This window comes from Aotus nancymaae, unplaced genomic scaffold, assembly GCF_030222135.1.
Source record: "Aotus nancymaae isolate 86718 unplaced genomic scaffold, 86718_ANA_hifiasm-v0.15.2.pri h1tg000263l, whole genome shotgun sequence".
Lineage (NCBI taxonomy): Eukaryota > Metazoa > Chordata > Mammalia > Primates > Aotidae > Aotus > Aotus nancymaae.
The window spans coordinates 670,205-696,095 of record NW_026988678.1 but is presented as its reverse complement, the minus strand read 5'-3'; the positions used below and the strand labels follow the sequence as shown (position 1 = coordinate 696,095).

The 25,891-nt window shown below is 49.8% G+C and overlaps 1 protein-coding gene and 1 pseudogene across 3 annotated transcripts in view; one reads left to right on the top strand and one right to left on the bottom strand.

Annotated features, from left to right (window-relative positions):
- The window catches only part of CUNH7orf50 (chromosome unknown C7orf50 homolog), a 131,960-nt gene that overhangs the window by 8,822 nt on the left and 97,247 nt on the right, over positions 1 to 25,891 (top strand). For all 3 annotated transcript variants that reach the window (XM_021668814.2, XM_064372034.1, XM_012470916.3), the window contains exon 2: positions 6,612 to 6,741. In XM_021668814.2, the coding sequence (XP_021524489.2) occupies positions 6,613 to 6,741 (129 nt within the window). In that variant the 5' untranslated portion in view covers position 6,612. The remainder of the gene's footprint in view (positions 1 to 6,611; positions 6,742 to 25,891) is intronic.
- On the bottom strand, positions 107 to 2,481 carry LOC105729926 (nucleolar RNA helicase 2-like; annotated as a pseudogene).

Below are 25,891 nucleotides of genomic sequence, written 5' to 3'. Positions count from 1 at the left end.
GGTCAGAAGGAAGCACAATGTGCTTTTAACTTTGCATGAAAAATCATGTTCAGTTCTATATTGCCAAATATCATTCTCCTTTTCTATATACATCTTTGATTTCTAGTTATTGACTGATTGCTTTACTGAAACTCCGCTTCTGGTCTTTGTTTTGGGATCTGCCTCCTGATCGCTGTCCTCTCAGGCCTCTGTTGCCTTCCGGCTGTACTCTGAATCTTCTGTTTCCATCCCACTGTCCCATGAAGCCTCGACTGCCTTCCCGCTGACCCCTGAAGCCTCCCTATTCTTCCTGTGGTCCTTCTAGCTCTGGCTGCACTGTGGCCGCAGAGAGCTGCCAGTGTCGTGAATCATGCCATTTTCTTCTGTATTTCTGTTACTGATGGCGGTCGGTATATCAGAGCACACATTCAGCTTTCCTTTGAGAAAGACCATTCCCTTCACTTAGAAACCAGTCTCCTCACCCAGCTGCTCTTTACATTCTTTCTAAGCCTAACTAATATTTGGCATTTTAACTGACCACCGTGAGATCATGGTCACAAAACCCACATTTGAGTTGATCAAGGAGCGCTGGTCTGTGGACGTGGCACCTGAATTACGGGGAAAGTGCTGCTGCCAGAGCTTCCACAGCTCCCTTCTCCTCTGTCAGCTTCTCAGCTGGTTGCTTGAAGTGATTGATGGCAGTAGGAGGCATGGCATGCAAAAGCCTGATGGCATCTATGCTGGAGGCTTTTATTACTTCTGTTGCAGAAGGAACACCTATTTGTTTGAACTTAATTCCCACTTTTTGTTCCACTTGTACTAATTGATATTCTTCCTTATGCTCATAAAAGCGGGTGCATACCCCCATCCTTCCAGCTCTGCCTGCCCTCCTGGATGGATGAAGGTAGGACTACACATCCTGTGGTGGAGAGCTTTGTGTAACCAAATCAACCTCAGGGATGTCTAACCCACGTGCAGCAGCATTGGTTGCCACCAAAACTGCCATTTCTAAGACTTTTCAGGGTGATTTCCCTTTGCTTCTGTGCAATGTCTCCATGCAATGACTGGGCATCCTGCTTTATAGCCGAATTCTGGGACAGCTCCTGGGCTTCTTTCTCAGTCTTACAAAAGATAATAGTGCGCCCTTGATGACCACTGTATATTCAGATGACATCCCCAATGATTGCTGCCCTCTGAGTCCAGTGGCACTTCATAGCCAGAGGGTACACGGTTATTGCCATCTTCTGAGTCTTTTTACCAATCAGGTCCCCCGTTCATATGTAGATTTCATGTTTTTCTTGGAAACATTAAATAACCAATGAGGGCAAGTCGCAGAAAAAAGCAATGTTTGAGGATTGTCTTTAGAATCTTTCTCGTAGGCCACACTTAAAATCTCTTCCACTTGATCAGCAAATCCCATATCCAGCGTCTGGTCAACTTCATCCAGGACAACATGCTTCAGTTTGTTGAGATCTAGTTTCCATTCTGTATGTGGTCTTTGATACGACCTGGTGTCCCAACCAGGATATCAATCCCATTCTTCATGCCTTCAAATTGACCTCCTTAGGGAGTTCCACCATAAAAACAAGCCACTGACAGCTTTTTTGTGATGTCACTGAAGTCTTTGCTTGCTTGATTTGTCAGCTCTCTTGTAGGTGCAAGAACCAGTCCCTGAGGGAGACACCTCTCTTCTTGCCCTGCAGTTCCCCATGAAGTTTCTCAGTCAAAGGGATGGTGAAGGAAAATGTCTCCCCAGTTCCTGTCTGCACCTGTGCGATTAAGTCCTTCCCGCTGTAAACTTGACAGAATGTCTTTGCTTGTATAGGAAATAGGAAGGTCACTCCTGGGCCTTTGAGAAGCTTAATAGTTTCTTCAGATATGGGAAAATTAGAGAAATTGCCTTCGGTTTGTTCCACGGGTATTTCCTGCTCTATTTCACTGTTACTTTCTTCACTGGCAGCTTCACTGGGGTTACAGTCAGGTTCAGAATGAGGAAATCCATTCTCCAGTTTGGATTTCTCCCTAGTTTTTCCATTCATTTCCTTTTATTTCTTCATCTTCTTGGGCTTAGGAGCATCAGTTTATTCTTCAGAAGGCTCCTCATTTTTTAATCACTTGTTTGGTTTTAGAAGAAACCGCTTTCTTTTCAATGGGCTCCTTTTTATTTCTCTCAAACTCTTGGTTTTAGGAGAAATGTCATCTTGAGATGGCTCCTCTTTCTTTTTTGCCTTTTTGGATTTAGGAGAATTCAGTCAGCTTCAGAAGGCTCTGCTCTTTTTTTAACTTGAAACAGCTTTGGGGGAAAGTTTCTTCCTCTTCTGCTATCTCTTCAGTCCTACTAGATTTGGGCTCCTCTTTTTTCTCTTTCTTCTCAGCTTGTTTTCACAGTGTCTCCACTTTTTTCATTGCGGTGTCTGATTCCAAACCAGCATCAATACGGAATTTTCCTGACATCTTTAGTGCAGGCTACCCAGGCCAACCGGTCTTCTCAACAGTGTAGAGAGGAATTTTATTTATTTGTATTTAGACAGGATCCCCCTCTGTTGCCCAGGCTGGGATTCAGTGGCATGATCATGGCTTATTATAACCTGGACTTCCTGAGCTCAGGTCATCCTCCCACTTCAGCCCCCCAGGTAGCTGGCACTACATGTGTATCACCATTCCTGGCTATTTTTTATATTTTTTTGTAGAGACGGAGTCTCACTATGTTGCCCAGGCTGATCTTGAACTCCTGGGCTCAAGCAGTCGTTATACCTCATCCTCCCAAAGTGTTGGGATTACAGGCATGAGCCACTGTGCACGGCCTGGGTTTCCTTTCTGCTTCATTTTTTGTAGAGATGTGGTCTCACTATGTGGCCAGGACTGGTGTGGAACTACTGGCCTCAAATGCTCCTCCTGCCTTGGCCTCCCAAAGTGCTGGGATTACAGGCATGAGCCACTGCACCTGGCCTGTTTACGTTCTTGCTGGCATCCTTTGCAGCACAAAAGTTGTTTCGGTTTTTTTTGAGACGAAGTCTTGCTCTGTCACCCAGGCTGGAGTGCAATGGCATGATCTCAGCTTACTGCAACCTCTGCCTCCTGGGTTCAAGCAGTTCTCCTGCCTCAGCCTCCCAAGTAGTTGGGATTACAAGTACGTGCCACCACACCCAGCTAATTTTTTGTATTTTTAGTGGAGACAGGGTTTCACTTTGTTAGCCAGGATGGTCTCCATCTCCTGACCTCATGATCCTCCCACCTCAGCCTCCCAAAGGAGGGTGTGAGCCTCCACACCTGGCCTGCAGCACAAAAGGTTTTTATTTTGTTGAGTCCAACTTATTATCTCTTTTTTCCTTTGTCTTTTGCTGCTTATTTTTGGTGCTATATACGAGGCCATTGCCTAATCCAAGGTCATGAAGATTTACTCATATGTTTTCTTCTAGTAATTTTATAGTTTTAGCTCTTCTATTTAGAACTTTGATCTATTTTGAGTTAATTTTGTGTATGGTGTGAGGTAGGGCTCTGAATCCATTCTTTTGTATGTTGGTAGCCAGTTGTCCTAGCACCGTTTGTCTTTCCCACTGAATTGTCATGACAGCCTTGTTGAAAATCAGTTGTCAGTAAATGAAAGTAAATGTCATTTTCCATAACAAACATTCATTATCTCAAAGCTATGAGTCACTTTCCCTTAGAAGTCTTAAACCTTTCCATAATATGGAAAAGTCTTTTATCCCTTTTTAGCAAATAGACATAGTGATTAAGCTTTTAAGTGATAACTTACAGAATGAAAATAGATTTGACTTAACTTTTATAGTAATGGGTATGTAAATATTTGCTGAACTTTTCTTCTTTCTCTCACAAAGTAATTGGCTGGCATGGTCTTTTGTCTTTTCAGAGCCCCTGTGTCAACAGTCTCTCATTCTTCCAAGATTTCTTATTATACAGCTAATTGAAATCTGTGGCCTCTGGCTTCTGATGCTTTTTAAAGATAAGGCTCAATTAAAGAATAAGGGGCTTGGAGTTTTCTGATTCCACAATAGTAATATTCTTTCAGTGTGTTGTTACCAGTGGCAGCCCCGAGTAGGATGGAGGGAGCCCTTGTGCAGGCTATGCCCTTTGCTTTTCGACTTTCTCCTTGGTTTCTGGCCTCACCTGGCATTCCAGGCCCTCCTTGCCCTCCCCTGACGCTTTCTTGCAGTAAATGGTGCTTAGACCCACATCTGGGCTCTAGGTGGGCTCAATGCTGCCAAGCTCTTTCCATGTTGATCATCCTTTTAAAACTGCTGCTCTGTCATAACCTTTCTTGCTTTACTCTTCTTCTTCTTTTTTTAAACACAAAGTCTCACTCTTTTGCCCAGGCTAGAGTGTAGCGGTGCAGTCATGGCTCACTGCAGCCTCAACTCCTGGGCTCAAGCAATCCTCCCACCTCCACCTCCTGAGTAGCTGGGACTACAGGTGTGCATCGCCATGCATGGCCAATTTTTCAAAAATGTTTTGTAGACATAGAGTCTTGCTATGTTGCCAGGCTAGTCTCAAACTCCTGCGCTCAAGCAATCTGCCCACCTCAGCCTTCCAGAATGCTGGGATGATAGGCGTGAGCCACCGTGCCTGGATTATTTTAATTTTGGGGTGGGATTTGGCTTTCTTGGTGGTTCTTTGTGGGTGTATGTCTGGGCTGGAGGCTGTGTGGGGAAGTAGCTTGTGTGCTGGGTGTGCTGGCTGTTGAGCTCCTGTCTCCCGGCTTCACAGCGCCTCTGTGCTCAGCTCTGAGGCCCACACAGTCTCGGGCTCTGCAGGACACTTTTCTGTTCTCAGATCCTTTTAAGGCTCCACCCAGTAGGGGCGGCAGGGGAGACTGGGAGCCGGAGGGTGGGGAGGAATGTGGATGAGGGGGTGGGGACAGGGGCCTGGGGTCGGGCGGGGGGCTTCTTCCCTCTCCTGTTGTCCTGCCACCATTGCCTGCAGGAGGCTTCGCTACAGCAGCAGGTGTGGGCCGGGTTTCTGTTTCTCCCTCCCAGAAGCAGCCTGGTCAGTCTCTGCCCGCACCACACCCCAGGTTCTTCCTTAGCATCCCTCCATCAGGGTCCAGCCCCTCCAACAGGCTCCTAGGGCTGGTGACCTCAGCTGCCTCTCTTGGTTCCCTCATCACACAGTCCCACAAAGGACCCTGGTTTCGCCGTGCCTGGACTTCTCTGTTGCTGGGCGTGATGTTCTAGATACTGCTGTTCTGAGGAAAGGAGGCCTAACCAGATGCCCTCAAATGCTGCATCTACCCTCGTATGTGGCCTGCTCCATGCTCCCTGCACACTCAGAGGAGATCCTGGACTCACGGTGGTCCTTGAGCCCTCCACCTGTGTTGGCCAGGTGTCCTGTGATGCGCAGGGCCAGCATCCTCCACCTGTGTGCCACGGCTTCCCTAGTTGATAGGAAGCATGAGTGAGCCCATGATAGGAGAAAGTGAAAACAATTCAAAATATTCAGTCATTAGGGAGAAGATAGATTTTCACCTTTGGGATATTATGATACTGTCACTAAAAATGGTTCGCGCTTTCCCCTGGTCTTTCATAGTTTGGAAAAATAGACGTGCAATTATTGGAAAATGTTCATGTTTACAAAATTAAAAAAAATAAAAGCTTTGTGTGCATGTTCAGTTAGAAATACAGAATATATAATCCGTGTATGATTGCAGCTATGTTAAATAAAAACACTCAGAAAAAAGACTTAATGGGGCCGGACATGGTAGCTCACAGCAGTGGTCTCAGCACTTGGGGAGGCTGAAGCAGAGGATCGCTTGAGCCTCAGGGTTTGAGACCAGCCTGGACAACATAGCAAGACCCCATCTCTACAAAAAAAATTAAGTTAGCCAGGCATGGTGGTACATGCCTGTGGTCATAGCTACTCAGGAGGCTGAGGTGGGAGGATGGCTTGAGCCTGGGATTTCAAGGATGCAGTGAGCCAAGATTGTGCTACCACACTCCAGCCTGAGTGACAGAGTGAGACCCTGACTCAAAAAAACCAAAAAGACGGAAGGGAAATACACCAAAATGTCAAATTGGTTATCTGTAGGTGACAGTGAGCCAAGATCTCGCTACCACACTCCAGACTGGGTAACAGAGTGAGACTGACTCAAAAAAAACAAAAAGACGGATGGGAAATACACCAAAATGTCAAATTGGTCATCCGTAAGTGATGAAACTTGGGGGTTTGAGTTTGCTTTAACTTGTATGTGTTTTCTTTTTTTTTTCTTTTTGAAACGGAGTTTCGCTCTTGTTACCCAGGCTGGAGTGCAGTGGTGTGATCTCGGCTCACCGCAACCTCTGCCTCCTGGGTTCAGTCAATTCTCCTGCCTCAGCCTCCTGAGTAGCTGGGATTATAGGCACGTGCCACCGTGCCCAGCTAATTTTTTGTATTTTTAGTAGAGATGGGGTTTCACCACGTTGACCAGTATGGTCTCGATCTCTTGACCTCATGATCCACCCGCCTCGGCCTCCCAAAGTGCTGGGATTACAGGCGTGAGCCACTGCGCCCGGCCTGTATTTTCTTTATTTTCTGAAATATTATTTTTTAATGAGAGTGTCCTACTTTTTATTTAAAAATCTGATATGAGCCAAGCCTTTTATTTCCTTGCCTTTAGCAGTTTACTTTCTCTGTTGCAGGATGGCAAAACAGAAGAGAAAAGTTCTCGAAGTGACGGAGAAAAAGAACAAAAAGCTGAAGAAGGCGTCAGCAGAGGGGCCACTGCTGGGTCCTGAGGCCGTGCCGGATGGTGATGGAGCCGGCCCCCAGGTAAGGCCACCAGTGCCTCGCTGGCCCTGCCCTCTGGGATCCATCTGTTACTTGATCAGGAGGGAGAGGGGGTGACTCTGCCTGCTGGTCTCTCTATGGAGCAGAGGCTGGAACAGGTGCTGAGCCATGGATGGGCTTGGTGCCTTCCAGAAGTGACTGTAGGGCAAAGAAGAATTTTAGTGAATTTTGGGTTGGAACCCCATGACTGCCTTTCTTAGCTACCAGGAAACTGCTGTTTTGGGTGCCATGTTGTGTAGGGGACTTGGTGGCGGTGTACAGGATGAGGAAGAGCCTGCAGCAGGCCTTTGTTTGTGCCCTGGGAAGGGGCAGGTGGCAGCTCCTCACTGATATGTGTGCAGGGGTGTGGCCTGGAAGCCTGTATTGAAAAACGCACATCTAGAAATGTTCATGTCTAATAACACGATGATTGTGAGTTTGAAAATCACCTGTTAGCATCACTTTTTAAACTGCATGCAGTGGATTATAACATTGAGATTTGAATATCCACCACCATTCACTTGAAAAAAATACATGAACAATCCTTTCCTAAAGTTATGCATTTTTATTCCTTGTTTTTTTTTGAGACACAGTCTCACTCTGTTGGCCATGCTGGAGTGCAGTGGCTTGATCTTGGCTCAGTGCAACCTCCATCTCCTGGGTTCAAGCGATTCTCCTGCCTCAGCCCCCAAAGTGGCCAGGATTACAGGTGCACGCCACCACACCTGACTAATATTTTGTATTTTTGATAGAGATGGGGTTTCACCATGTTGACCAGGCTGGTCTTGAACTCCCAGCCTCAAGTGATCCTCCCACCTCAGCTTCCCAACAAGCTGGAATTACAGGTGTGAGCCACTGCACCCGGCCTGCATTTATTTATTTTTTTGAGATGGGGTCTCACTCTGTCGCCCAAGCTGGAGTGCAGTGGTGCTGTCTCAGCTCACTGCCACCTTTGCCACCCAGGTTCAAGCGATTCTCCTGCCTCAGTCCCCCAAGTAGCTGGGATTAACAGGTGCATGCCACCACACCCAGCTAATTTTTTGTATTTTTTTTTTTAAGACAGAGTCTCACTCTGTTGCCCAGGCTGGAGTGAAGTAGTGGGACCTCGGCTCACTGCCACCTCTACTGCTGGTTCAAGCGATTCTCCTGCCTCAGCCTCCCGAGTAGCTGGAATTACAGGTGCCTGCCACTGCACCCAGATTATGTTTTTGTATTTTTACAAAATAGATACATTTTGTATTTTACAAAATAGAGACGGGGTTTCACCATCTTGGCCACACTGGTCTCGAACTCCTGACCTTGTGATCCACCCACCTTGGCCACCCAAAGTGCTGGGATTACAGGCGTGAGCCACTGCGCCTGGCCCAATTTTTTGTATTTTTGATAGAGTTGGGGTTTCACCATGTTGGCCAGGCTGATCTTGAACTCCTGACCTCAAGTGATCCTCCCTCCTTGGCCTCCCAACACACTGGAATTACAGGGGTCAGCCACCGCACCTGGGCTGCATTTTTATGTTCGAAAGTATTTCATTACTTACTGCATCATGTTTGTCCTCCACAAAAAGATTTATACATTTAAATTAGAAAATATAAAAAATTTTTGTTACCCACCAAGTTCTGAGTGTTAAATTTTTCCTCTGCATTGAGCTGTGTTTACCATTAGTAGTATAAACTTGATCAAAACAGCATCATAGATTAGGAATTTTCACAGGTTATTCTACATAAAGTGAAATGTGTCATGTCATAGTCAGGGCATTGTGACACTGTGTCATCACCCCATGGAAGGGCAGGGCTTTCCTTGTCGCTGCAGTTGGCCCCGTGGATCGGGCTGTCATTGCCCGAGAGCGACCCGGTTTCCGTGGCCTTTGTTCCTGTTCTCAGGTCAGACTTAGGTGCTGAGTGCCTTTGTTGACACAGATGAGTAAACGGGAGTGAGAGTTTTGTTGTAGCTTTGTTGCTTAAGTCCTTAAACTGAGACCATTCTGTAATTCGGGGCACTTATTTTCAAAATTTATTTTTAAAGATCTATCAGTAAGTGACAGCTGGACTGGGTCCCTGAGTTTCTGGAAGAGTTGGAAGCCACCTGACTTGTGCTAGGGCATGGCGCTGGCTTGCTACATTCGTTCACTTCCCCAGGGTAACGCCGGGGTTCAAACTCTGCCGCTGTTTAGTGCTGGAGGTCCTATGCCCGGGGCAGTATGCCATCGTGAGATATGGTGTGGCAGGGGCCCTGTTTTTCATTTGTTCACTTCCCCAGGGTGACGCCAGGGTTCAAGCTCTGCCATTGTTTCCTGGCAGAGGTCTCGTGCCTGGAGCAGTATGCCATCATGAGATGTGGGGTGGCAGGGGCCCTGTTTTTCATTAAATAAGAAAAGGACTGCTGTGCAGAGGGAGGCAGAAAGTGGGAGTCTACGTTGGCCCTTCTTCAAAGTGGCTTCCAGCAGGAGGCAGGCACAGCTGGCGCTTGGAGGGGCCCCCCAGGCCACCTGGCCACAGATGCCTGGGACAGTGGAGTGTGCCTGGTTGATGGGTGTAGCCCAGATCACTCTGGGATCCTGTCCAGTGAGGCAGCACTGAGCTCTTGGAAGTTGATGTGAAATCACGTCCACATCTGTGACTGCAGGCGGCTCAGCAGCCATGGGTGGAGGGGAGAAGCCAGGGGTGTGGGCCTGGAGGAGGTCCTGGCTGTGTCTCGGAGGGTCATCTCTCAGCTGCCACCCCTCAAGGGGCAAGGGAAGCCAGACAGCACCCCCAGCACAGCCATACAGCTTGTCCTAGGCTCTCTTTAGTGGGATACCAAAAGGCTACCCGGAGGCGGAGGCCTGGCAGGTGCAGACATCCCGTGGTTCCTGTGCAGCAGTGAGGAGGCAGCCCAGCATTCCACCCCAGCCTCGCTCTGAATTTTGGATCCTGCTTCTCAGGCTGTTGAATTCCTGTGTCTCCCAGTCCGACTGCCTCTTCCTCGCGCCTTCTTCACAACTTGAAGTCCAGTGATGCAGGTGCTTTTAGGTTCTTTTTGGTTTCTGGGTTCCAGATGGATGCTGGTTTCCTGAGAGCTGTTTGAGCTCTTGTTCTGTGATTCAACCGAGTTCTGATTCTACAGCACCTCAGAGCCTCAAGCACATGTGATTTTGGTGGGCACGGTGTCATCCTGGACTTTGAGTTGAGTCGTGAGGTTTTCTGGGTCTCCCTTCTTGGTGAACCCTCCTCCTGCCTGATCCCCACACAGGCCACTGGTCACTGGCAGGACCCGCAAGATGGTTTGGCTTATGGTGACTGGGCAGAGGTTAAAACTCGCACCCAAGTGAGGGAGTGGTGTCTGTCCTTTTCTTTAAGTTGAAGTAATTTTTTAAAAGTATGTGAGTGTTTTTCGTTATTAAAATACATGTTGATTAAAAGAAAGCTGGAGAGCAAGAGGGGAGAGAAAAGATCCTTTGGGTGTTTCCTTCAGCTCTCCTTTGAGGGCCTGGTTTCTGCTAGTCTGTAACGCGGCTACCGGCAGAGTCACCCGCACTATCGCTTGGCCCTCCAGCCCCTGGTGAGGAGTTGGTCTCAGGCCCCCCCAGTTGAGCATTGGGGAGCGACCTGGAACCGGTTCCTTAGCCTTTGGAGGAGCTGGCAGCAGGAAGAGGGCCTGGGAAGCTGGGGAATGCAGTCTCAGTGGAGCTGGGTTCAACAGCAGGGGTCGGCAGCCACGCTCCTTCCGAGGGAGCTGGCGGAGGGAGTTGCCTTTGGCGGGATTCTCTGCAAAGTGCATGCCCTGTGGCCAGTGTCCAGGCTGCTGGGAGGATTTTCGGATGGGTCTCTGTGACTGAGTGCAGGGGCCCAGGGGCTCATGGTCTGATGTGTCCAGCAGCCAGTCTCCCAATGAAAAGGAGTGTCTCTGCTAATACAGATAGTTCTTTGCTGACTCTCCCTGGTTCTCATGGGAAATTGTTAAAAAACTGTTTCAGGCCTTTTTTTTGAAGTGGAACCTAAGTGCTTAGAATGGTGGGTGGCTAGGCCTGGGGAGCAGCATTCCTGGGCTCCAGAGGAGCGTGTGGAAAAGTACTGTGCTGGCTCCCTCCCCATCCCCCAGTGGATCCTGGATGAACCTCTGGAATCTGCCATGGAGGACAGAGAAGCCTGTGTCCCCCTGTGGGCCATCGTGTTGTCCTCCCAGCAACGTCCATCTGAGGAGCCCACGGGTCAGCGGCCGCTCCCGGGGCCCCATGCAACTTCTTCCCACAGTGAGAGCACGCTGAGCTTGTGCCAGGATCGCCGCCATGTCCCCAAGCGCTGGGAACGTCATCAACCCTTGGGGAGTGTTCCCTCAGCATTCCAGTTTCCACTCAGGCCTGTGGGCTTGGCCCAGGAAGCTGCCTGAGCCAGTGCACTCACTCTCCCAGGGTTCTGTGCCTGGTGCCTCAGTCTGGCACCGCTGAGGTTTGGTCGCTCCTCAGTCCCGGGCAGCAGGGCCTCAGGACCTCGGCTCTGGGCGTAGTTTGCTGAGTTGGCTATCCCGGAGGCCCCTGCTGGCCTGGAGTGCTGGGGAGCTGGGGGGCTTGTGGTGGCCCCGCAGGAGGAACAGTTGCTCCCATGGGCCTGTCTTGTGTCTTGGTGACTGGGCTACATTACTGCCTGCTGGTCTAAGAAGGAACTGGCACCTGCCGTTTCTGTCCTCCTCAGTTCTCTGGGCAGGAGGTTCTGCCGCGAGGGTTGGCGTCTCGGGCCTTTCCTCATGTGGGGCAGAGGGGTCCCCAGGGTTTGCCCTCCCTGTCTGCTTCCTGTTTCTTAGCTAAGCCCTCCCCTGGGACCTGGGGTTTAGGAGTTCTGTCTTCACGTTCCTTTAACTCTTTCAGGCCTGGTTTCCCACTTCAGCGGGTTATGAAGATGAGGTTTTAGATAACACATGTCCTTGGGGTGGACTGTGGCGGACGTGGAAGTAGGTCATGGTGTGACTCGGCAGGTCTTTCTGTCTTTCGCCCTCTCCAGTCTCACTAAAAGGGACCCTTAGCTTCTCTGTTTCTGTTTGAGGCACGGAGCTGTAGGCAGGGGAAGGCAGCGTATGTGTGACCTCCCCATGCAGAGCCAGCCGAGTGGCTGTGGGTTTGGAGGCCCCTGTGACAGCCCGGCCACCTCTGCTGCTCTCAGTGCCGTTTGGCTGCCTGGAAATGGGAAGGTGGGCTCTCCCAGTCCACTGCTGTCAGACAACTGTCCTGGCTTCATAAAAATCCCTTATGTGTACAGGCACTTTCCATTCACACAAATGGATTCGTGACAGCAGATTCTTAGCAGCCTGGAGGCGCTGAGGGCAGAGGTTTGGGTGCTATGCTGGTTACAGTCACCTGGCCAGCTAGTCCAGGGGAGAGACTTACCCCTGGTTTCTGACTCTGGTTACCTCATAGAGCATACTGGCAGAGACCAGGATCCCTTCCTGTGGCTGGCTGCGAGCCGGCGGAGGCTTAGCCCAGGGCAGGGTCCACATGTTGAGGCTCCGTGTAAGGACCATCGGGGCTTGAACAAGGCCTCAGAGGGTACAGCACACTGCCTTTTGTGAGTGCTGCCCTGTGTGAGTGCTGCCCTGTGTGAGTGCAGTGGCCCGTGGAAGGCTGTGAGGGCAGTTATAGATCCAGGGCTCCATGTTCCCAGGTACAGCCTTTCTGGTCCTGGGTGTTTCGTGGGCTTGGCTGAAACCCACCTGAATGATCGCCTGGCTGCAGGGCCTGCGCCTCGCATGGCCAACACATGGGGCCACAGGCCGTGGCCAGGCGGAAGGGAGCATGGCCAGCACGTGGGGCTGCAGGTCGTGGCCAGGTAGAAGGGAGCACGGCCAGCACGTGGGGCCGCAGGTCGTAGCCAGGTGGAAGGGAGCAGGGCCAGCACGTGGGGCCGCAGGTCGTGGCCAGGTGGAAGGGAGCAGGGCTCTTCAGCGTGGACTGTCCATGTAGAGGCTCTCGAGTTGCTGCTTTTGTAATCTTGAAAATCAGATGTGAATTACACATCTGAGCCTGAAGCCCACAGCTTTATAAAACCATCCAATGAGGCTGTGGACTTCATGGCCTTGAGAATTTACTCAGAGCCAGAATACTTAATAACAGTGGTATTTTGCCCCAAGAAGCATTACTGCTTTGGCAGTAGGATTTTTGTCATTGACTCTCGGGGCTGAGTGGTTGCTGGTGTCTGCGGAGGCTCCCTGGCAGCCCAAATTGTTTTTCTTAGTAGAATTCCAACCACCCCCACCCACATTGTTTTTCTTTTCTTGGGTCTGACTGCTGCGTGCTGGGCTGTCTGTGACTGAGTTATGACTGATAGACGCATACAGCTGAAAAGCAGGTGGGACCTCAGGAACTGTCTTATGTGTAGGAAAACTGAGACCCCCCGAGAACTTCCTTGGTCTCCCTGAGGCCCACGTAGGTGGCGGGAGGCCGGCTCCCTCCTCTGTCCCTGCTGGTCGCACAGCCCCCTATGTCCATCCATTTTTGTGGCTGAGTAATATTCCATGGCGCGGAATTATCACAGAGTCTCTCCCCCATTTACCAGCGTTTGGAAATTGAGTTGTTTCCTCTTGGAATGGAATGTGCTGTGAACATTGGTGTCTCTGTCTTTCTTTGCTTTTGTTTGTTGGGTCAGTTCCTAGGGCCAGAATTGCTGGGTCCTATAGTAAGTGTGTGGTTAATTTTTTAAGAAGCTTCTGGCCGGGTATGGTGGTTCATGCCTGTAATCCCAGAAATTTTTTTTTTTTTTTGAGATGGAATTTTACTCTTGTTGCTCAGGCTGGAGTGCAGTGGGCATGATCTCGACTCACTGCAGCTTCCGCCTCCCGGGTTCCAGTTGCAGCCTTCTGAGTAGCTGGGATTACAGGTACCCGACACCAGGCCCAACTAATTTTTGTATTTTTAGTAGAGACGGGGTTTCACCATATTGGTCAGGCTGGTCTTGAACTCCTGACCTCAGGTGATCCACCCACCTCGGCCTCCCAGAAGTGCTGGGATTACAGGTATGAGACACCATACCCAGCCTTAATCTCAGCACTTTTGAGAGGCTGAGGCAGAAGGATCACTTGAGTAGAGGAGTTTGAGACCAGCCGGGGCAACATGGTAAAACCCCATCTGTACAAAAAATAAAAAAATTAGCCAGGCATGGTAGTGCGCACTTGTAGTCTCAGCTACTAGGGAGGCGGAGAAGGGAGCGTCACACGAGGCTGCAGTGAGCCAAGAGAGCACCACTGCATTCCAGCCTGGACAGCAGAGCAAGACCCTGTCTCAAACCCCAAAACATTTAACAAAAAAGAAGCGCGAGGGTTCTGGTGTCTCCACATCCTGGTTGGCACTTGGTGCTGCTAGCTTCTGAATTTTGGCCACTCTCCTGGGTATAGCCTTGTTATACTGAGTATGTGATTTTAAAAAACACCTTTTTATTGAGGTATAATTGACATAATGTCAGTTTTTTTCTTTATGACTTCTTTTTTTCTTCCAAAAGAAGTGCTTTTCTCTTTCACAATTAATTGTATGCATATTTTCTTATGTGTTTTTTCTGTTTTATAGTTTTTATTTTTATATTTTTTAGAACCAAAATTTGTATTTATGTTTATATGAGATAGGGATATAACTTCTTTTGTTCTAAAAGAAATATACACTTGACTTAGAGTCTTTTGTTGAGTGTTCTATCCTTTTTTTTTTTTTTTTTGAGATGGAGTTTTGCTCGTTACCCAGGCTGGAGTGCAGTGGTGCGATCTCAGTTCACCACAACTTCTGCCTCCCAGGAGAATCAAGCGATTCTCCTGCCTCAGCCTCCTAAATAGCTGGGATTACAGGCATGCGCCACCACACCCAGCTAATTTTGTATTTTTAGCAGAGATGGGGTTTCTCCATGTTGATCAGGCTGGTCTCCAACTCATGACCTCGGGTGATCTGCCCTTCTCGGCCTCCCAAAGGGCTGGGATCACAAGCGTGAGCCACTGAGTCCGGCCGAGGGTTGTACTTTCCCCGTGTCCTCTCTGGCACTGTGATATGCGGCCTTCTGATTCCAGATATCCTAGTGTGTCTGGGAAGTGATAGCTCACTGTGGTTTTGACTGGCATTTCCCCAAGGCACATGATGGTGAGCATGTTTCATGTGCTTGTTGGTCATTTTTATATCTTCCTTGGAGAAACGTTTATTCAAACCTTTGCTGCTGGGCACAGTGGCTCACTCCTGTAATCCCAGCTCTGGGAGACTGAGGCAGGAGGATCACTTGAGGCCAGAGGTTTGAGACTAGCCTGGGCAACTTAGCAAGATCCTGTCTCTACAAAAAATTAAGAATATTAGGTAGGCATGGTTACACATGCCTGTAGTACCAGGTGCTTGGGAGGCTGAGGTGGGAGGATCGCTTGAGCCCAAGATTTTGAGGCAGCAGTGAGCTATGATCTGCACTGCACTCCAGCCTGGGCAACAGAGCAAGACCCTATCCTGAAAAAAAAAACAAAAAGCCAACAAAAGAAACCCTTCCGCCATTTTAACCACAGTGGTTATTTGTGTCTTTATTATTGAGCTTCGGGAGTGTTTTGTGAATTCTAGGTACAGTTCTTTATTGGATATGTGACTTGCAGCTATTTTCTCCCATTCTGTGGCTTCTCTTTCACTTTCTTGATGATGTCCTTTGAGGCACATAAGTTTTTAATTTTGATGAAGACCAATTTATCTTTTTTTTTTTTTTTTTTTGTCTGTACTTTTGATGTCACATCTAAGATGTGATCCTCCTGCCTTGGCCTCTCAAAGTGCTTGGAAATACAGGCATGAGCCCCTGTGTCTGGCACTACATTCACGTTTTTGATTTGCTTTTTGTTAATTTTTGAGTGTGGTGCAAGGTGGAGGTCCAGTTTCATGCTTCCACACATGGATATCTGCTTGCTCCAGCACCACTTGTTGAAAAGACGATTCTTTTATTATTTGAGTTGTCTCGGAATCCTGGTTAGAATAACCTATTTGTTTTAAGAGTTGCATAGTATTCCATTACCTTGTTTTACTGTAATTTATTTAGTGAGGTCCTTGCCACACTGTTTAATACTTTAGTTGTTTTTTTTTTTAATGTTTTAATATCTAGTAAAGTAAGGATTTTTTTTTTTTTTTTTTTTTTTTCGGTAGAGATGGGGTCTCACTATCTTGCCCAGGCTGGTCTCAGACTCCTGGGCTCAAGCAATCCTCCCTCCTCAAGCCTCCCAAAGTGCTGAGATTATAGGTGTGAGCCACCTCGCCTGGCCGTAAGGACTTCTTCATTGTTTTTTTGGACAGTGTTTTTGGCCTTTTATTTGTATGAATTTTGGAATCAGCTTTTATATTCCACGAAAATTTTTCTGTGACTTATTGAGGTTGTCTTTTGTGTGATTCAGGAAAGTTTTCTGGTTTTCTCTGGAAAGGCCTTGCTTGTTTCTTGTTAGGATTGTTAGATGTTTTTGAGTCTGTTTCTTCCTTTGGTATGTCATAATGGTTATTGCTGGTGTATTGGGAAATTACAGATAATTTGGATGTGGATCTTATAGCTAACTGAGATGCTGAACTTTCTACTGTCAGTTGATTCTCTTGGATCGGGCTTTTTAAGTAAATGAAGATGTCTTCAGAGAATGACAAATGTGTCTCTGCTTCGTGTTTATGCCTTCTTTGTTTCTCTTCTAGCAACAGCTAGGACTTTTGAGCCAGTGTTGTATGATAGAGGTGATCATCCTTAATATGGCCATATTATTCACATTTTCCAAAGCAGAACTACTTTTGTGTTTCTGGCATAACCCAGAAACCTCATGTTTTAAAATGATTGCTGGGTAAGCTGTTGTACTATGGTATTCTTGTTTTGGTCTCAGTTGAATTAGAAAAGAAACATCGTGTGCCGCGCTCTGGATGAGAAGATGGGCAGCATGTGTGACGCCGGCAGCATTCCCATAGCAGCAAGGATGGCCTTCCTTTTTGTCTATTTTTTTAATAAGCGCAGCCCTGTAGTCCCAGCTTCTCAGGAAGCCAAGGTGGGAGGATCCCTTGAGCTCAGGAGTTCAAGGCCAGCCTGGGCAACGTAGCAAGATCTGGTCTCTAAAAACCAAACAAAATGAAAAAGGCACGTTGGTGTTAAAGTCCATCTGTGAGAGCTGTAGTAACGTTAGTAGCTCCGTGAGACCTGTGAGCTGCAGTAATGTCATCCTGCGTGGGCTTTGCTTGCCAGCCCTGGCCTTCCCATCAGTCCTAACTCGACCACGTGCTGTGCCCCTGCTGTCCGGGGCAGATTCTTTAGGTCCCAGATTTCTTTCATTTCTGTCTTCATGGCCTGGCCAGCCCTTTATTTTTCCTTCCAGTCTCTATTTCCTCACATTCTCTGTGTTGGACCCTCGCCCTCACTCTTCTGTAATGGATAGAAATAACTTAGCAACAGTTTTCTGAGATCAAGTTAGAGCATTTAACTTGTTCAGCAAATGTATGTTAACAGTTGTATTTTTGTGCTGCTAAAAACACATACTTAATGCTGTGTTAACATCTATGCTTCTATACGTAATAGGTTATGTGAGTGTTGTTCCATGTTTTTTTGTTGGATTTTAATAACCTGAGACTGTGTGTGTGTGTGTGTGTGTGTGTGTGTGTGTGTGTGTGTGTGTAGGATGGGGCAGGGATTAGGGAGCTTCAGAGTCCTTACGTTCACAGTAATTTGTGCAGGCCTTTCCAGCAGATCACCTGTTGCAAAAAAGCCGTGTGTGAATTGTACCTATGCCAATAACTGTGCTGCTTAATATATGGGTTTGTGATCGCATCCGTCACTGTTGGGTGCGATGATCTCACAGAACCCGAGAAAACCGATGAGGGATGGATGGCGTCTGACCTTGGAAGTGATTAGCAGCTCTCACTGACTTCCTGTCCTCTGCATTAAATAGCAGACAGCTCTTGGATGCCCAGCGAAGGCAAGCTTGGCCACAGGATGGGTCTGTGAGGGGGCATTTCCCGAAGGGTGGGCAGTGGCAGTGGGGGCAGCTTCTCAGTAATGTCCAAGAAACATGGTGAAATTCAACATCCGACATGAAGAGAATCAGTTTTTTTACTCTCCCCAAGAAACATTCCTCCTAAAAAACAGCAAAGGTTTATTATAAAATCAAACGTAACTTTTTTGGATTCTGTTTTTTTCAAAAGATGAGAATTTTTTTTTTAAGCAAGTAGAGACTTTGAATTATTTCCACCAAAGCATGAGTTTTCACTTTTTTGGACTGTAGCCTAGTTAAAGACATGCCTACAGTATACACAAAGGTGAAACAGAAGCCCCCACAGGCATCTCAAGCAGAAAGGGGTTTAACACAGGGAGTTTGGTGCTTACAAGGTTGCTGGGAAGGCTGCAGAGTGAGCTTGGCTCCTGCCCACTTCTGACCATGTGAGAGCAGCTGCTTCCTGTGGGTAGGGGCAGTTCTCCCTCGAGTCCCTCTGCCTCCCCACCTCCCAGGCGTCCCTCCACCTCCCTGGCTGCCCTGTGGGGCCTCGAGCATCTGCCTATCTTCCGGGCTAAAAGCCTTCCTGGCCACCCTGGTTTCTGAGCCCCAGCTCACCCCACGGTTTGGGCCTGGCAATTCCTTGCTCTTATCAGCTCTGGTTTGCTGGTGTTCCTGATCACCATCTCTTTCCCCCGCCCGTGCGAGAGCTGGCCTCAGTCCTTCCGTAAAGGCCACCTGGGGAAGCTGCTAGCCCTCACCCTTCATGGTCTGTGGAGCAGGAGCAGCCTTAGGCAGTGAGCGACCCAGTGGGGGCAGCCTTGTCCAAACAAAGCTGATTAACCCACAGAGGCTGCCAGGGGCTTGACCCAGGGGGCTGTAGTTTACATTCTCTGAGTCTAAACATTGAGCCCACCCAAGGCAGAAATAGCACTTCCCCAGGCTCGCCACAATCCACACTGGTGAGAGGGTGGATTTACCTCTTTAACGTGCAGCTCCAGCAGCATCTGAGGTCCCTCCCTGGCTGCAGGGCAGCCCTGCCCTGACAGATGGTGGCACTTGGGCAGCAGGTCTTTCTGCCTCCAGTTCTGGGTCTCCTCCTGCGTGGAAGAGGCCCAGTGGCTGCACTTTGAGTAAGTGTCTGGGCCAGTGGCTGCATGGTCTGGCTGCGACCCTTGGGAGGTTGACAGGACTCTGGGTTTCTTGTAGGAAATGATCAGTGCTGTGTCCTTGCTACAGTGGGAAAGGCTCCCATGGGCACCGCTGCACTGAAGGCTAATTAGGAGAAGAATAGGGCATGTGTGAGCAACAAGAGTTCATTTAACTCGAAATAGAAAATTAGTATCTACGATGGGAAGTTGAGCCACCAAGAGGTTTGTACTGATGTTGCCCTTCTTCCTGAGCTTGGGCCTCTCTGTTCGCTCCCAGGAGACAAGTTCTAGAAGAGCCCCAGAGTGGAGCGCAGCCCTCCTGCTGTCCAGGCTGAATCCTGGAGCCCCTTTGCTCTCCCGCTGTCCAGGCTGAGTCCTGGAGCCCCTTTGCCCCTCCCGCCATTCAGGCTGAGTCCTGGAGCCCCTTTGCCCCTCCCACCATTCAGGCTGAGTCCTGGAGCCCCTTTGTCCCTCCCACCTCCAGGCTGAGTCCTGGAGCCCCTTTGCCCCCACCCCCTGCCGTCCAGGCCGAGTTCTGGAGCCCCTTTACCTTCTTGCTGTCCAGGCCAAGTCCTGGAGCCCCTTTCCCTCCTGTTGTACAGACTGAGTCCTGGAGCCCATTCGCTCCTCAAAGCCTGCCATGGCTCACAGAGCTTCTGTACCACTCTTCGCCTGGGAGTCAGAGCTGGCACCTGCAGAATTACAGGCAGAGATGGTGGCTTGGGATGAGGCACACTTTCAGAAAATCAGAGCTGTCTAATAGGAGGTAGTGAGTTATCTGTCCTTGGAAATGCTGGGGCTGAGACATGGTGGGTATTGTAAGGGTTGCCCCAGGAAGGAGTCTTGTGGGGAGTGAGATGTAAAGTAGGTGACCTCCTAGTCCCTGCCCAGCGCTACCCATCTGATTCTAGCTGTTCTGCGTCCTGCAGGGCCTGGTGACCCATCAGCACCTCATTATGCTTACGGAACCTTCTCAGTGAGGGTGGTTGAAGCGGGTTCATGCCCCTGCCATGTGGGTTGCACACCTGCTCCCAACAGGCTAAGCACTGGCCTGCAGCCCAAGAGTGGCTGCTCCTGCCCAGGTGGTGACTTCCAGGAGCAAGCACTTGCTGCTTTCAGGGTGTCGGTTGCTGGGGGGGGCGTGGGGGCGTGAAAACAGAGGACTCAGCAAGCATGGTGCCATCAGGGCGCTCATTCAGACTTCCTCTTAAAGCAAGTTTATGTTTTAAATAATGGTAGATTTATAGTAAATTTCAAAAAAAAAACAATGTAAGAGGGGCCTGTGTGACCCAGCTTCCCCAGTGGTAATACTTGGATGTAGCTGTCTCAAAACCAAGACATTGACCTGCATGCATGGCACAGAGCTCGTTCACAGCCCATGGGTTGTACGTATGTGCACGTATGCACGTGTGCAAGTGTGTGTGTGAGTGTGCATGAGTGTGCACGCGTGTGAGCATGCATGTGTGTGCACACATGTGCACATGAGCATGTGTGAGTGTGTGCGTGTGTCCTGCAGTTTTTGCATATGGGTAGTTTTCTGTAACCACCATTACGGTCAAGATACAGGAGGACCCTGCATTGCAGGGCTCCTGGTCCTGCTTCTTCACAGCTTCTCATTCATCCACAGAGCAAAGGACATTTGGGTCTCTGGGTTTTGGCTTTTGTGAATAAAGCTCTGTACATATGCATGATCATAAGTTTCCATCACTCTGGCATAAATGCCTAGGGCGTGGCTGCTGGGTTGCATGGTGCATGCATGTTTAAATGTTGGCAAAGCCACTGTGCTTCTCCAGAGCGGGTGTGCTGGTTTGTGTTCCCACCGTGAGCGTGGCAGAGGCTGGTCCCCTGCACACTGGTTGGCACTTGGTGTCGTCGCTTTTTCGTTTTGGTCATTTGGATCACCGCGCTCCTGTTTTGAAAAGAACAGCCAATTAATGTCCTAGGAATTAGGAGAAGCAGAATTAAAGCTCTTTTGCTTTTCCAAGGCTTGTGATATGTGCTGTTGGCCTCATCATTGCTGGAAGCTGCCAGGTGCCAGGTACTGGGAACTTTCCTGGCTTCACGTGGGGCCATCCATGGCATTCCTGTTCAAAGTGGCTCGTTTGCTCTGTCTATGGGACAGACACTCCTGTGGTCCCTTTCTCCAGGAGATTTTTGGGAGTAGCCGTCCCAGCCACCCTGCCAGGCATCATGCAGAGTGAGCAGGTGGAGGCCGGGCTGCAGGGCAGGCGAGCTGTTAGCTGGCCTCTCTCGTCTCTAAGCTGGGCTTTCTTAGCCTGCTGGTCAGATCCAAAGAACCGTGAGAAACTGGAGGCCTGGCAGCCTTCCTCATTGCCAGGGAGATCGGGCCATCCTCACTCTGGGCCAAAGGAAACAGGATCCACTTCACCATATTCCAGAAACTCCCCGCTGCCCCATTTCCACGTCAGTATCTCATGCTGTAATTGCTGCTGTGATCAGCCCAGATGTTTGCAAGTGCTGCTGCTTTGTGGTCAACAGAAAATCACTCAGCAAAATGTAATTTTTAAAAAGTAATATATATTATTTTTCCTGAGTTATACATGATTCATGTAAAAAAATTAGAAAACAGAAAAATTTACAGAAGAAACCGGAAAGACTGATTCTGCCGCCCTGAGCTGATGCTGTGGTTAATGTTCTGTAGCAGCTGCATGTTCTGAGTATTTCTGCAGCAGGCGTGTTTGCTTTTCCATATGCAGCGAGTCCTCTCTCAGTGTTGCCCGCCCTGAGGTCCTTGGAAACTGCAACTTTTTGTACTTTTTAAAAATTTTTTTGAAAGGGTCTCCCTCTGTCACCCAGCCAGGATCACACCACTCGTCATCAGCAGTGGCGTGATCCTGGCTCACTGCAGCCTCAACCTCCCTGGCTCAAGTGAGCTTCCCTGCTCAGCTTTCCAAGTAGCTGGGACCACAGGTATGTGCACCACCATGCCCAGCTAATTTTTGTATTTTTTGTAGGGACAGAGTCTCCTCCCTATGTTCCCAGGCTGGTCTTGAACTCCTGGGCTCAAGCGATCCTCTTGCCTTGGCCTTTACCCAGGCTGGTCTTGAACTCCTGGGCTCAAGCGATCCTCTTGCCTTGACCTCCCAAAGTGCTGGAATTACAGGCTTGAGCCACCGCAACTGGCCAGAAACTGTGACTTTAAGCAAAACGACAAACAGCAGGCCCTTGTTCAGTGTCATCGTGTTCCACCATGGATGAGAACAATAGTTGGTTTCATTTTATGCCTTTCCCTTACAGTCGCACTTTGAGAGAACCTTTGCCATCAAGAGAGTTATGCGAGGCCTCGGCCACAGCGGAGCACCTGTTACACCGCCTCCACCCTGGGTGCCGTGATCCAGTATGACAGGACACAATGATGGCTTTAATTTCACCTTCTTAGATGACTGTTGATGGTCATTTTCCATGTACATATTGTTCATTTGTTTTGTCAATTGCCTGTGTGTGTGTGTTTTTACCACTTCTATTGTAATTTATTGTCTCTATATTGATTTGTAAACACATTTCTTATACTAAGAGCCCTTTATCTTTCCTTCATGTTTCAAATATTTTTCCAGTTGAGTTGTTTGTGTTTATGGCTTTTGCCCTACACAGATAGCGGCCTCCCACGCCCCACAGCTCTCTGGCTGCACAGGCCCCCCGAGGCCTGCGTCCCAGACTGCTCCCCAGGGACACGGCCCACTGCGGATCTCCCCGACCCCCGACACCCGCTCCTGCGCTGCCCCACAGGAACCATGGGAAGACGTGGCAGGGGATGCGGGAAGAGCACTCTGGCTGCCCAGACGGCTGTGCCTTCCCATTGAGGGCCCTTCCCAGCGTCCATTGGAGACCTTGACCTGGGAGGTGCCAGTGCAGGGAGAGGGTAACGTGTCTTTCGTTCAGCCGGGGCTCCTTTCAGAGCCGCCTTACAAACATGGAAGCCCTGCTCGGCATCCTTGTCGTTGGAGGCCGCTCCTCCCCGATTTGACAGCAGATTGGTTAGCTCAGCTTTTCGTGGTGTTGTGTGCTTGTCTTTCTGGCATCTCAAGGTATTTTGGCGGGAAGCTAGGAGCCAGCTGCGTGGGGATTGCTGCTGCGTGGAGATCGCTACCGCATGCCCATGTTCTGCCAGAGCCCCTCCACAGATGGAACCTGACTCAGTGCGAGCTCCCCCACCTCCTGTGGCACCTGCTCGCCTCTGCGCTTGGTGTAGATTCGCGTAGCCTCCTTGTCTGGGTGTGGACGGCTCGGGAGAAGGTGCCGCCCTTGATGCCCTCCCCACGCTGCCCTCCAGCTCACCCAGCCCAGGGCCCAGTGATGCGGCACTCTCAGTGACATTTGTGGAGAGAGTGGATGTAGTTAGAGTCCACCTGTGAGAAGGTGAGGATGGAGGTGGTTGCCTGGAAGACAGAAACGTCTCTGCTGACATCTGGACCGAAGTCAGCCGTGGCGCTGAGACACAGAGGCACATAGGAATTAGGAAGCTGTTCTGCCTGAGGACCTGGCGGGTGGGGAGGGGTCATGCCGCCCACAGCAGTGTGAGTGGGGAGGTCATGTCCACACCTGCAGGCTAAACTCACTGTACCTCAGGGTGTGGAGGGACCAGATGCTGAGCTGGAAGTCAAATGGAGCATTACACTGTAGCCTTCACAAAAATGAGCAGGGAAAGCGTTTTCTATATGCTGTTAGGAACCCCTCATGTTGGCTGGATTCCCAACCTGATCTTCAGCCTGTTGGGATTGGGACTGTTGAAGAGTCTTAATTCTTTTATTGGATTAAAGTATTTTAAAATAAAACAAATACATGCCTATAATAAAAGTTTATGTAATGCAGATATATAAAACTTCTGTCAATATGGTGGACTGGTTAACATGGGAAATAGTCCCTCTGCTTCAAATACATAAAAATACTGCAAAAGGCCAGACACGGCGGCTCACACCTAAAATCCCAGCAATTTGGCAGGCCGAGGCGAACGGATCACCTGAGATCAGGAATTCAAGACAGCCTGGCTAACATTTTGAAACCCTGTCTCTACAAACAATACAAAAATTAGCCAAGCATGGTGGCAGACACCTGTAGTCCCAGCTACTCCAGAGGCTGAGGCAAGAGAATTGCTTGAACCTGGGAGGCAGAGGTTACAGTGAGCCGAGATCGCGCTACTGCACTGCAGCCTGGGCATGAGCGACAGAGCGAGACTCTGTCTCAAAAAAAAAAAAAAAAAAAAAAAAACGGAAGAAGCATAACAGCAGCATTGTTTAACATAGCTAATTCAAAAGCAAGAGGTAAAGAAGAGACCCAGCAGCCATGCTGGTGAGGGACTGGACGCTGGATGCCCCCAGAGGCATCAAAGCGGGTGTACACTATAGGGACAGGTATGTCACCAGTGCTGCAGCACCCCGGGTGACCTTGGACACTCAGGCAGCAGAGAGTGGAACTGAACTGCCCTTCTAGCTGAGAGCCACTTGTCTTCCAAATAGGAGGCACAAAATCCTCTTAGCTGGCCGAGACACATGGCAGGGAAGCTGGGGTGGGCGGAAAGCCATTCACACAGAATCAGAGCCCCAGGCAGATGTGCACTGACCTGCCTCATGGGAACCCCCCTTTGACAAGTCAGCACACTGGGCATTTGGGATTCACGGAGTCTCCAGCAGATGGATGCAGAGCTGCCCACAGGCCTGCCAAGGAGAGCAGCCCTCCTCTGCTTCCTCCCAGGGTGCAGGGCTCCATTGTGGGACACGGCCCTCCTCTGCTTCCTCCCGGGGTGGACTCCAGTGTGGGTCACGGCTCTCCTCTTCTTCCTCCAGAGGTGCAGGGCTCCAGTGTGGGACGTGGCCCTCCTCTGCTTCCTCCCAGGGTGTGGGGCTCCAGTGTGGGACACAGCCCTCCTTTTCTTCTTCCCAGGGTGCAGGGCTCCAGTGTGGGACACGGCCCTCCTCTGCTTCCTCCCGGGGTGTGGGGCTCCAGTGTGGGACCTGGCCCTCCTCTGCTTCCTCCCGAGGTACAGGGCTCCAGTGTGGGACACGGCTCTCCTCTGCTTCCTCCCAGGGTGTGGGGCTCCAGTGTGGGACACAGCCCACCTCTGCTTCCTCCCGGGGTGTGGGGCTCCAGTATGGGACACGGCCCTCCTCTGCTTCCTCCCGGGGTGCGGGGCTCCAGTGTGGGACCTGGCCCTCCTCTGCTTCCTCCAGAGGCGCGGGGCTCCAGTGTGGGACACGGCCCTCCTCTGCTTCCTCCCGGGGTGCAGGGCCCCAGTGGGGAATGCAGCCTGCCCCTCCCCACATTGATCCCCTCCTGTATCTTCTCCCTGCCCTGCTGTCCTAGTCGCTCTCAGCTCTGTCCTCTCTCCCACTCGGCACCCAGAACACAGGGGTTCCCAAAAGCACTGGATAGATTCATCTCTGGGGCTTTGCTCTGGCTGAATCTGGATGCCCCTCTGATGCCCAGACACACCCGGGGTGGGGCTGATTTCCCCACATGAAGAGTCCACATTGCTGGCAGAGCCTGACAGCCTCAGTGCTCAGCTGGGCAGCATGCAAGATCGAGGGCGGGAATGGTGAGCAGCGAGGAGAAGCTGCTTCTGCAGCATCTGTGCAGTGTGTGCCGTGGAAACACTGCATTTCCCGTTTTTCTACTAAATAAACAGCATCGAAGTAATACAAGGAAAGGTTTAGCAAGCAACCCCCTCTGCTTTTACCTCTCACCCTTCCCCTCCGTGTGCTCCTCTCTGTTCCTGTGATTTGGACAGGTCTTTCTGACAGCTGAACACTCAGCATACACTCGATTTTTACGTGGTCTTTTAATATCATTCTTAATTTTTAAAAACAAAGCCTTTTCCTCCTCTCGTTAAAGCACACCTATTGTGAAAAATACAGAAAACATGGAAATGTTGAGAAAGAGAGATGTTTGGTAAACATTCACTTGCTTGTAATGTTTTTCTGAGCCTTTTTAAAAGCACAGGCTGGCCTCCTGGTTTCGCAAGTGGCATTGCCACAGTAATTTGTGGAGTGAGTAACGATCAGGGTCCCGCAGATCATCTATTCCTTTGCCACTTTTGAGACTGAACCATAGGCCACCCAGTGAGGCAGCCCCTGGTCGTT